Consider the following 13,805-nt stretch of genomic DNA (forward strand, 5'->3'; position numbering starts at 1 on the left):
AAAGAACTCATAATACGAACTAATTATTTATGATTGCATTAGCATCCGGGTACAGTCCGTCCGTAGCGAAATCACATCTGACTGACATTGAACACACGACTGTAGAAAATTAATGTAAAATAATTCATTGAAACGAACCGACCAACACAAGTCCAAGTCAGTCGCACTAAGACCTGCACCTGCAGTACCACAAAACGCGTCCGAATACGAAAACGTTTCGGATGTGTGCGGCACACGTACGCACTCGGAATATGCATAGATAAAAAGTTTTTGCACGGACACATCAATATTCGCCGCCATTTTGCTTTTTGTTATTTTACTTAGCAGAACGCAACGTAATCATTTTCGCACAAAAAAACTGGTCTAACTAGTATTCTAGGAGAGGTACACAGGTCGTTCGTCGCACGCCATCTTAGCGCGACGGACGCGGGGCCGATGCGAAAAACACAATATTCTGTGTTTAAGCGGACTATCCGAACAAAACGACGGGAATCAGGACAAGTGAGCGGTGCTATTCGCTATTCGCTATTCGCTATTTGCTATTGCGTGGGTTTTAACGACGTATTAAATCATACATAATAGCATTACGATATGTATGATATTTTAGCACGATGCAAAAACGAGCGTTACATAAATCTAGGATACCAGCACACCTTGGGGCTCCGAGCGCTCGCGAATTTCGATATTGATTTCGTAAAGTTTGATTGTATTACGACGATTTCATAAGTGATATATTGGGAGCGAACAGATGCCCGCTCGGTTTAGAGTAAAACAGAATTATAGCTATAATACATTTATACAAGCTCCGTATAAACCATATTAGCCTCGATGACTTCAAAGTCCATATATCTAAATCATTTCATTTTATGAACGACGAAAGCTCATACACTCCTACATTCATTAGCCGATGTTCTACAAATTTCTACAATGGAATAAATTAATATTATATATATTATACAAGTGATTAATCCGATTCGCTACAAATATAACTGATACCGATTCGATCTTCGGATCGAGTTCTGGCACTTAAATAGAATTGTTAAGTTGAATTTGAAAAGAATTAGAAGTAAGAAGAAAAGCAAGATTAGAGTATGCAAGAATAAGTGTTCGATAAAATCAAGAATTGTAAAAAAAAAAATTCATGTAATAGTATATATTTAGAGATATGGTAGGATGGAGCACAAAGGTCCAATTTCACTTTGATCAATTAGAAAAAACTAATCCAATGTCACAACAAATAACACATATCAAACAAACAAACAACTTTTTTTGCTGTTTTTTAAAAAATTCTCGCCTGGTCTTTTTTATCGCATAGACAATGATTCAGATATTCTGATATTTTTGACAGTATCGATCCAGAATTTTCAAAATTTTCAAAATATAAATTCAAAAAAATCTTAAAGGTTTCAAAAAATTTCTACGTTTTCATAAATATATCTGTATTTTAAAAAAATGCAGTTCATTTAAATTTTTTCAGTATTCAAATTTTTCAAATGTTTTTTTTTTAAATTCAAATTCAAATTTTCATAAATGTTAAAAAAAACTTCAAATTTTCAAAAATGAAATAAAATCTAATTTTACTTTTCTGAGCTTTAAATTACGGTTTCAGCAATTTGTCTTGAGGCACCATGATATGCACCACTAGAGCTAACTAGCGCCATATGATTCTTTTTACACCATCCTTTTTACATGTGATAATATAAAAGCTTTTACATGTGATTATATAAAAAAACTGCTGAATCTAACTTAAAAATAATACTTACATCTTATAAAGTATTCAAATAATAGACTTAAAAATGATCTCAAGGTATCGTGAACTAAACAACTAAAGAAAATACTTTTGTTATGCATTCTCCAGCATTGCCATTTATCTCAAGGTGATGGCTAGTTATACATCTTTTTCTCTCTACTTTCAAACATTGTTGTTAAAAAAATCTTAAGTTTACTTATTTTTGAAATATCGGCGGTGAATCTTTTTACCTTTAAGTCCCGTTCTACTCTTTATAAAAAATTAAAATGTATTAATCCAAATTTAAATTATGAAATTAAACATTTCAAAGCCAACGTTTTTTAAGCCATTTTGCAGAACCATAACAAAACGATACTTTAGTTTACCATAATAAAAATAAATGAATCAAGAAATCAAACTTATATAGGCTGAAAGAAAAAATGGTCTTATTCTTAATACTTTTTACAAATTTTGTAAGTGTTCAACGCGAAAAAAACATTGCTATTCTGATTTTCAGTAAAACTTGAGCCACCAAGCACAAAATTAAGGATAAAGTGCATTAGCAAAATAATAAATTCTTCATTGCTCAATGATAAAAATTTCTTGTAGCTATGTCCGATTTCGATTTTATAATTTCAATTTGATATAGTTTCGATACATTCTTTATGGCCGTGCAAAGAAAGTGCAACATCAATTAAATGGTTAACACAATTGGCATTTCAAAGAACTCGAGTCGTAAAATCTAAATCCAATCAGAAGTTTGAAGATAATTAAAAACGAGATTTGAATGAGTTTTTTCAACAAAACCGTATTAAGACTTTTTTAACTAGCTGCTTATATTTCAACACATATTTTTAGAAAACCAATGAAATACAGGTCGAACTTGTTAAATGAGATATCTGGTCGAACCATGATAAAAACATAGAGTAAATGTAAATACATAGAAAATAGCATTTGTATTTAATCACTGCATTTAGTATTTTTTATTCGTTTAATAGTTAAATTACAGCCTTGCTGCTAAACGGTGCAGTCGGGCGTCCTTCGTTACTTCGAACAGATATTTTGAATACAAGTTTACCAATTACAGATTTTTATTATATAATAAAAATATTAGAAACAAAACAATTTTAAATATTTATATTTCTATAAAAGACATTTTTTGAACATGGTTAGCAACAAATAATTGAACTTTTAGGATTTGCATGCTTTTGAATTAAGTCTACGAATTAAATTTTCGATTTGTGACCCATTTAATTTGTGATCAATAGATGAACAAGAAGACGGATAGATAAATAATAAAGACAACAATAGCGCATTTTCTAAGCTAAATTTAACCCTTTCGCTACGAATGTCGTCTATAGACGACATCCACTCGACTACCGTCCATGGACGACTGTGTGTACGAATTATAAACTGCATGTACTGTGTCGGCCTTTACTTCAACATTTATCACTATAATTTAAACTATTAATAATTCTAATTTTTATTGTAATTTTTAGTTTATTAGAAGCAAAACTTTAAATTTTTCTACACATTTTTATTGATAATGAAAGGGTTGAATATAGCACTAAAAGGTTGAATATAGCACTTACTAGGAAATGTGTAACTTGGAAATAATTTTCCAATTCTTTTTTAAAAAATCTATTGAATCTAATGTAAGACTAACAATGCATATCATAAAAAATAACATAAAGTAGACCTTTTTATCCGTGGACCTTTAAGCCCGGCTCTACTCTACATTTGTATTATTTTTTATATATTTACATTCACTTTTTAATTCTTTAGTATCTATATATAATATAATCAAATGTCTGTCTAATAAAAAAAATAAAGAAAATGTCTTCAAAAAATAAAAACTTTGATAGAGGTGATCAACTCGTAATAATAATAGAAGCCGTAATAAAAATTTAAACTTTTTCATTAACTTTGCGAAATCTTTATCGAAAATTCTAAAAGGTTCACTGACAAAAATCTTACGAAATAGGGGTTTATGCTAAAACGGTAAAGATGTAGAGCTATACGGTTTTTATATAACCTTTATAAAAAAACAAAAATGACTGAAAAAATAATTTTTTGTAAAAATACATTGTGTAAACAATTTTACAATAACGGTTTTGATTAACGGATTAAATAATCGGATGTCCCTTTTAGAATCACATATGATTAATTTCCTAAAATGCACTATAAAGTATAATATTTTTTAAATGATGCATTTTGCTTTAGATTTATATGAATATAATAACTATTAAAATTTGTTTTTAAAGATTTATAATTTTTTTATTTTTTTATTTTTATCGGAACTTCTAAATAAGTGATAATAAATTATTAATTAATTAATTAATAAATATCGTAGGCACGCAATTTATAAAAGCTTAATGATATTGTAATAAATGCATGCAAACAGTTTATTATAAAAATAATCTTAAATATCGTAAGGCTTATATTTTCGTTAAATATGATTAATTTCATATTACATATGTAACATAGAAAGCCTTTCACACGCCAAAGCAATACGATAACATACGATAGAGATATGTCATACATATGTATGCATCTATTCATAAATATGCGTATATGATAAATATGTTTATACTCAAGAAAATATATGTGGGTATACATAATACATCAAGTGCATACTTCCACATGCGTGTAGTAGAGTTACATGTGCCTATTTACATACAGTAAACATCAAGTTTACTGAAAACCGGCTTGCAAGACAATCTGAACTAGTAATTCATAAAGAATAAATGGAATAAAATAATAAAAAGTGCGCATGGCTCGGCGAGCTGAATTACTCACATCGCGGCCGTGACTAGATAGACATTAGGAAATCGCATTGAGGCCAATGCAGCAGATACGAATCCAAACTAAATATGTGCAATGCTGGCAAACGCACTCCGTACAAGTGCAAAATTATTAACATTTCCAGATTTAGTATAGGGTAGAGCGGGGCTTAAAGGTCCGTCGGTAAAAAGGTCTTCCAGCGATATCTTAAGAACCAGCAAAGTTAAGAATTTTTCAACAAAAATATTTGAAAGTATTGGGAACAAGATGTATAATCAGCCATCCCCTTCATTCTTAAGACGTTGCTGTCGCGTGAAAAACGGCAGTGTTTGAAAATACAAAACAAAATAGTTTTTTTTGTTTTTAATTGTTTTGGTCGGAGCACTGTTGCTTAGTTCACCATACCTTAAAATAATTTTTAAGTTTACATTATTTAATTGTGTTATAAGATGCATTGTTGATTTTAAATTAGACACAACAGTTTTTTTTTTGTATAACTTCTCTGAAAGCTTACTTCTGGGTGGGTGCAAACTCAACCTTTACCCTGGCAAAGGTGTAATAAATAAAGAAGTAAATTAAGTTGAAAAAGCAATTTTACAAGTGATAAATTGAATAAATATTTATTCCAACTCAGATGATGAATATTTCTGACAAATTGCCAGATCAAGGTTATTTACAGTGTTATCTCTTTAAAAAATGCACCCATCAAATTTATATTTGGCATTGGTTGAATAAGGGAGTTATTTTTTTTTTTGTAAAATCATTTTAAAATTACAATAAAACACTGGACCTGGACCTATTTGCTTTTAACATAGTCAGACAGTTGTTTGTTTGATATATGTTTGATTTGTTATGATATAATTGGTTTGGTTTCCACAGTATGATTGCTCAGAGTCATATGGTCCTTTGCGTCCCGCCCTACCCTACTGTATTGTCTTGCTCTATCTGTTATACTGAAAAGTATACAATTTATTTAATTTTTTATGTTTTTAAAGTAATCTCATGTCAATTTTCAAATCTCTATCTCAATAATTAATTTCTAAAAATGTTTTTGACTATATCCCACTTTAAGATAAGTGGGAAAGTAGTCAAAAAATATATATATCTTCATATCCGACCTTTGGAAATAATTTTATTTCCTTAAATTTTTTTATACTCATGTTTTGTCTGCAATCCGAATTTCGTCCGCCTTATAAGCTATTAGTCCCGTATTTTTATATGATAACACAATGCTTAATCCAGTGGTTTCCAATCTTTTAGCACAGCCTCCCCCCATTTTTTAAGAAGAAAAAATCTCCTTTAAATTCAACTTTTTCAGACGATACTATTTTGGACAGCTGTACGCCCTCTTGGAACAATTTAGCGCCCCCCTGAGGAGACTCGCACCACAGGTTATTAAGATGACTAAAATCAGGGATATGGTCACGTACCTTTTTTTTGAGACCCCAATTAATCCCCTGCTACAATTAAAATTTTTTGACTGTTCAATTTTGATATATTTTTCTGTATTCTTAACATTCATTAACTTATAAAAATGGATAAAAAAATATGTTTACCATTTTTACGTTTTTTTAAAAATCATATAAAATTCATGTCTCTAGACTAAAATACTCTCTAATACATAGCGATTTCAATTTCATTTAACAAGATGTACCTACATATATATTTAAGTACATTTAATTTTGTGGGTGGAACTTATTCGGAATTGCAATACACTCAGACTCTTCATTATAATCACTTTAAACTAAATGTCCAATGATATAACTGCTTGCAATGCTGTCATTTTTTCAATTCAAAAATCAGAAATAGAACTTTTAAGAACGTTATGATATTAAATTTTTATACCTAATTTAACTATATAATATATATATATATATATATATATAATATATATATACATATACAATGTTTTATAAAGTTATACATTAAATAAATAACACAATTATAAATTTTTAACAATTATAAATTAATGATCCATGATCCTTTTTATGCAGAGATAGGAACTGGTAATGTCATTTTAAATTTTATGACACGGCACGATTTCATACGTTATAATTGCTTCACTTATTTTTGCATTTGGATTAATTTTATATTGCCATAAATATAACTATTTCTATATATTAATTTAATCGACTGCTTTATTTTAGCCTTTTATATCAGTTTTAAAAATAATGTGATTCTGTTTTTTTAGAAAGTGCTAGAGACTTCAATTACTTATTGAGTGATTTCCGAATTAAAATAATTGTTTATTCTTTATGTATCCGTATTAGTTTGTTCATTATTTTGTGAATTCACTTTTTTTTTATTTCTGCAGAGTGTTTTTTTTTTGAATATCTCCTAGTTGTTGATCAGAATTAGTACGCAAAAGTTCTATCCGATTTATTTCACGTACTAGATGTTATCAAGTTTTTCACGCACGATCACATTTCATTTGAAACGCTCAATCACTTTATCAAATATGTATTTTAATTATTGTTCGTTTTCTAATTTCTTTAAAGTGTTATACTTTCTAAACAAATAAGGTCACGAGTGTAAGAACTAAAATAATTACATGAATGCAGTTGGTTAAGGAATTATTAAAAATATGATTACTTTGAATTACTGGAATATTAAATATACTATTAGCTTATATTATGGATGTAGATAGGCTATCAATACACAAAAGGAATATATTTATTATAAATAATAATATTAAAAAAAACATGAACTATAGAATGAACAATAAAAATATAAATAGGGCAAGGAAGGGCACAAAAGTCCAATTTGACTTTGAGCAATTATATTATGAAGATCACAAAAAATAATACACATCAAAATAATAAATAAACATATTAAAATATAGATACTGTTATAATTTCTCGAAAAGGCAAGTTTAAAATTTATTACATAAAATTTATTTACTCAATTACTTGTTTAATCAAAACTTATCTAATGCAATGTTTACTAGAATTTTCGCAATTAATTTACGTTAATCAGTTGATCAGTTAGTTTTAAATTTTCATTGCAAGTGGACTGGAATAATAAATTCGAAAAATAGTTAAAAATTAGTGGCTTCGTGCATAAAAGATTTTTTTATAGTAACGTAATTTAGAGAAACACAATAGGATTTAAAGATTAATTAGTGCTAAATTTGAGAGTGAAGTAATACATATTTGTTATATGCACAACATTTGCTCACAAGTGAGTATCTATACATAATAATAACCGTTTTTTTTCTTTATTGCGAATTATCAGAATTACTATAGAATAAGTTGTTCTATAAGTCTGTGTACTTATTCACATCACGTATAAGAATATTTTTTAAGGAGAAGGCCTTTTGTAATAATAGTAATCTAGGGATAATTGGATAAATAAATTATGATTATATATATATATATATATATATATATATACAGGGTGTCACAGACCTTGACATCAAGTCTAATCGGGGTGATAGTATTGACCTTAATGGTCCTGAAAAAATTAGAAAAAGAAATTATCTCGTTGTTTGGAAATTATGAGCTTTTAAGTGCAAGCAATTGAAGTTGCTCCAATCTAGAGCTTTGGTAAAATTATGACCATTTTTCAGTTATTGTGGTTAACTTTAATTATTTTTTCTTATTTAAACTTTTGAATCGTAACCGTGAGTAACATTTATAGAACCACAGTAAAAAGTACCACAATTGCCTGAAGTTTTCGAGAATTAAGACCTTTTGTTCAACTATGAATTTAAAATTTTTAAAGTCGATCCACCATCATAACCATTATATTTACGCATGCATATTTAAAAGTTAGTTTATATACAAGTTTACAATTGCTATATAGATAATAAATATGCTACTATTATATTCGCTGAAATTATTTCAAGGTGTCATAGTTAGAAAGGCGCTACGCCACTTAACGCGGCTGCGACGTTTGAGTTGGACTATGAGCGAATTGTCTAAAACCGTAAACTAAATAAAAATGCACAAATATTTTTTTCATTATAAAAAAAAATTGAAGTAGTTTTACTATAAGTTTACGCTAAGTAATTTTACTCAAGTATATATAGTATAGTTTTGCTATAAGTGAGTCACTTCGGTTTAATACTAATTTGTTAATTTCAATTTTTAATAGAAAGTTTTGATAGATAGAAAGTTTGAGAACAAAGAAGTTCGAAAGTGTGTAATGAGAGATGTGGTATTAGGCGTTCGGTCCGATTTTCCGTTTCGTCGAACTGCAGAGTTGTAATTCGCGAAGGGCTCGGCAGGGCTCCGTTGTTGAAGTGCGCACATTTCGTGGCCTTATGGTAAAAATAATATTTGAAAAGAGTGCAGTCAAGCCGTGTCAGTTGCATTCGCGGCCCCCGGGTGGGGGTAAAGACAGCGAGAGCGAGCGAGACAACGGCAAGTATAGTGCGCGGACATTCGCGCGAATTCTTGATAGATAAAAATATATATGAGGAACAACTTTGGTCGGATCAGTCCATTTTAAGCAGCAACCTTGTTCGTTGCATATTTTCAATATAGGTAGCGGCAAACATTAATGACATTAAGTAATTAGTCGTAGCGACGCGCATACGGGTGTATTGTGTGGTCTGGTAACCGCGCGTATATTTAACGCCGTTAACCGTGAATCGGTTTTCGAATCTAGAGACAGACAGACAAATTCGTAATAAGCGTTCGCGTAAACCGAGTTCCAAATGCAGTAAGTTCAGTAGCTCGAACAAGTTGTTATTATTGTGTTGCATGTCATTGTCTGATTGCGCTCTTGGAACACTTTATAGGTTGTGCACGATCGCGATCACGAGTGCATTAGATCGATGCTAGAGCGAGGCGACAGCAGCATGGCTTCGCTCCGTCGCTGAAGGTTAAGACCGACGACTACAGCAGAACGGCTAACAGCTACACGGGCATCCAAGTATCCGACTATCCAAGTATCCGAGTATCCGAGTATCCGAGTATTCGAGTGGCAGCGGAGTAGCGGAGTAGCGGAATTGTGTTCCGAGCGGAGTAGCGGAGTAGCGGAGGCATTAGCTAAATCGACGCCCAAATGCAACGAATGGAAACTGGAAAAGGCGACGTGTGCGAAAGAGAGACATTATCATAACAGCGACGAGTGCATCGCAAGTGGACGTACGTCCCGGAGACGCCGTTCGTAACAGAGTAAGACGGACCGAGGCGACGCACGACGCGCGAATGCAACGAAAACTGCATAAGAGTAGTAACTAGTCGTACGAAAGCGACCGCGTTATAGACATCACGCTCGCACACAATCAGCGAGGCGACTCACTGACTGACTTACACAAACGCATCGAAAGAACGCAACGCGTATGATTCGAACGCGCGACACGCTCACATCACGGGCACCAAATGTATATACGTAAACTTGTTGCGTCACTAAATGTGACGTCGAAAAAACGCTCGCGAGTCAAGTCGCTACCGGCGAGTGAGACACAAGATAATACATGCGAAATAGCGCCTCTAGACAGGACCGAGTCGCCGAAGAAGGAAAATAAAAATGGCGGATTGCTCATACGCGAGATGTGTTCAAGAACGTCGCAACATCAAACGTGAATTGCAAAAATGGACAAAAAACATGGTGTACATCGTAGGTGAGTGAAAGTTTCAAAATTTTCCAAACGTTAAGTAGCTTAGGCGCCGTCTGCGCGCCGTCCGGCGGTCGACCGGCATCGCGGTAATGCGATGTGCAATGTGCGATGTGCGATGTGCGAGTGTCATGTGCGAGTGCGGCAGTGTGAGTGCGCGCCGGCGGATTCGGGAGCCGATCGGGGGATGCAACCTGTTGCATGGATATCGTTTCCGGGTTACACAGTGTTAGACCGCGCCAGTGCCTTCACAACGGAAACGCAGTGTCGCACGGTGCACTAGCCGGGAAGGTTGTTTGTCTTGTGCACGCGGCTCTCGGCTATCGGCTCTCGGCTCACGGCTCGCGCATCCGCCGTCGCCGTCGACACGGCCGAACACGCCGCCGAACCAACACCGGACAACCGCCACCGCCACCGCCGATCCACCGCCGATCTACTGCCGAACTGCCGCAGATCGGTCGCTTTACATCCGATTCATGTGTTCAGTGTTATGTGTGATCCCTGTGAGTGATATCACCAAATGACGGCACATTGCAATAACCGCACCGCATATCGTACGGACGTAAACGTCAAAATTAACGCGGCGACATGCGACGGTAAGGTTTATTTTCGAGCATGTCGAAAATTTTGATTCAATATTTGTTTACGAACTGTGGTGCATGACTATAATAACGCGTTATTCTAAATACTGAACATGTGCAACAAGATAGTAAAGCGCCTAAATTTGAATTTCATTTTCAACTTATTTGTATGTTTATATAAAAATATTTTTTCAAGTTATATTTTTAAATCTACTCTTACTTTTAATACTTTACATTAAAATTATCTTTCATTAAATACAATTATCGCACCTATACTAATTTTTATTGAAGTGCGCGATACTTCCATATAACTTAAATATCTAGTGATCAGCAAATTCTCAAGTTGACCATCTTAATCTAAATCAAATCGAAAACAGTTCGTTTGGTTAGTTTGTTTTTTCTTTTATAAAAATAATATAAATAAAATTTTGAAAAACAAGAAATATTCGATGATTTTAATATTATAAAGATATATTCGACATTTAAAAATAGTCTAACTCATCATAAGTTTTTATATTACTTCTGACACCTATACAAACGTCAGTCTGTTGCTAAATCATAATTTCAAAATTTGCGACTTCCTCTTGTCACTAAAATTACGTATATGTTTATAAATATAAAGCATTGTGCAGTTTATAACCTTGAATCATCGTTTCAAATATGAATACTAAAATGCAATGAAAACATAGTAAATAATTGCTATTACATAAACTCCCTTTTTGTGGTTGCGTCGAATATCATTACGCATTAAAGTTTTTTATTTTTTATTGAAGCTTGTATACTCCAAATAAAAAAGACCTTATAATATGGAAAATTATAATTAGTTAATATTTAATCAAGATATTAAAATTATCTACTTATTAATCCTTGTAATATCTTTGGTTTGAAATTGACTATAAACGTCAAAAGAGTTATGTTTTATAGTATATTTCTGTACACAAAAGTAAGTCAGAGATTTTATATAAAAACATTAAATCAAATGTGTATCAACATTTTGATGATTAAAAAAATTAGTTGTTTAAAAAAATACGAAGATGAACATCTTTTATACCTTATTGCATTTTATCACTTGCTTGAATCTTATTATTTCAAATTTAAGTATACATTAAGTAACGTACAAAATGAAATGCTGAAGTTTTGTCACTGTAACTTGGAATGACTTTATATGCCATATACGGTGGAGACGCCACGTAGGTTTCATGTTCAAATCTCAGTGTTCAAATACTATCGAATATATTTCAAATAGCCGGCAAAATCTATGGATATAACAAATGAACTAATAATTATTGTTATAGAATAGTTTAATGAGTATCTATTGAAGTTACGGTTTTCTTAAGAATCGAGCGGTAATGCTAAATTTTTGTAAAATTTTCTTGAAATCAAATTTATGAGCGCTAACTACATACAGATCAAACCCTTTTATTATTTATTCCATTTTTATTAATTTATATTATTCAAAATATGATTCAGAATTATGTAATGCTTATGTGATATTTTTCAATAATATTACTTTGTGCTGCATGATTGTTTGTTAAGTGAAAAATTCCATTTTAACAAGTCAAAAAATACACAAAAATGTATTAATGGTTATATGTTAATTATTTCTGCATACGACTAATGAAAGCAGTTTAAATATGCATCATAAATAGTAATGTGAAATTAATATATTTAATTTTTTCACATCAATTATTTTAAAAACACTCAACACTTTAAAAAAAAATTTAATATAATCAAGTTCACCGATTTTTTCCTTTCACCGAAGTTTCATTTTCGATAAGTGTACTGTAAAGTGTGCAATTTCTGAACTACAATATATTGCCAAGAAAACAATAATCTATTTACTACCATCGTAATTAATTTTTTATCGATATTTGTAAATACTTGTTTTCCGATTCGATTCAAGTTTTTTCCACCTAGGCGTGTAATATATAATTTTGATAAGTATCTCGCCACGTAAATAGCTTTTTCAGTGACTGGTTACGCGAAAACTAGCTGGCACACCGCCACTCATCCGTGCATCGGATCCCATTCAGTCGCTTCTTTAAATGTATTTGCTATCCATGATGCTCATAGCACAAATACATTTTCATATTACGAGACCGATGAATGCATTCTATGTGTACTGTAGGTCGTGTGTGCATGTGCATCGTACTTGACAAGTGTATGCGTTTTAGCCAGGCCACAACTGGACAAGTGGAAATAGAAATATCAGAATATGCACTGTGCAAAGGAGCGGGGGAATGAAAGATACTAAACGCGATTAACTTCTCGAACAATTAAGAAATATTTATGCAAATTAAAATCTGATGGAATTGACAAATATTTGACAATTTTTTTAGACTAATTTTATATTTTGAAAAAAAAAATTAAATATTCAGTTTGCAGACATAAATAAAATTTGGTTGATAGAGTAGAGCGGGGTTAAAAGGTACGCGGGTAAAAAGATCCATCAGCGATGTATCAAAAACAAGTAAAGTTAAGATTTTTTTAACAACAATATTTGAAATTAGAGGAAAAAAGATGTCTAACCAGCCATTACCTTGATTCTTACGACGTTGCTATCAAAAGAAAAACGGCAAAATTTTAAAATTTACAACAATTTCTTAGTTTCTTTGGTTGTGATCACTGTTGTTTATTTTACGAGACCTTAATGTAATTTTCAGATATGCGGTATTTGATCGTTTTTTTAAGATGTATTGTAAATTTTGTGTTAAATTCTACAGTTTTTTTTATATTACCTCTATAAAAGCTTACACGTCTGTGTAGTAAAAAGGACCAACTGAATCTTTACTCTGGCAAAGGCGTAATCAATAAAAAAATAGTAAAGAAAAATGTAAATTCGGTTTAAAAAAAAAGCAATTTTACTAAAAATCAATTGAATTAATAGTTATTACAACAACAGCTTATGAATATTCCTGACAAAATGCTAAATCAAAATTATATACAGTGTTACCTCTGTAAAACATATATCCATAAAATTTATATTTTGCACTGGTTGAATAATGTAGCTAGAATTTTGTAAAATACCTTTAAAATTAAAAGTAAGACATTAAACCAGATGACAAATTTTTGAAAAACGGCAAAAAAATAAACATTTCTACAATGATGAATTAGCTAGTAGTTTTACTAAACATAGCCAGATAGT

General features: G+C 31.5%; 1 protein-coding gene across 2 annotated transcripts in view; it reads left to right on the forward strand.

The window, feature by feature from the left end:
- Nucleotides 1-9,127: 9,127 nt before the first annotated feature.
- Nucleotides 9,128-13,805, forward strand: part of LOC113378152 (mushroom body large-type Kenyon cell-specific protein 1-like) — a 135,289-nt gene continuing 130,611 nt past the window's right edge. Inside the window, exons 1-2 of one of the 2 annotated variants that reach the window (XM_026618675.1) lie at nt 9,128-9,178; nt 9,258-10,085. In XM_026618675.1, the coding sequence (XP_026474460.1) occupies nt 9,992-10,085 (94 nt within the window). In that variant the 5' untranslated portion in view covers nt 9,128-9,178; nt 9,258-9,991. Of the gene's footprint in view, nt 9,179-9,257; nt 10,086-10,111; nt 10,676-13,805 lie in introns of those variants that run through there. The other variant, XM_026618676.1, reaches the window with a different exon arrangement.

The sequence above is a fragment of the Ctenocephalides felis genome, unplaced genomic scaffold (assembly GCF_003426905.1).
Source record: "Ctenocephalides felis isolate EL2017-DRISC unplaced genomic scaffold, ASM342690v1 CF-g0.4_SCAFFOLD_01886, whole genome shotgun sequence".
Classification (NCBI taxonomy): Eukaryota; Metazoa; Arthropoda; class Insecta; order Siphonaptera; family Pulicidae; genus Ctenocephalides; species Ctenocephalides felis.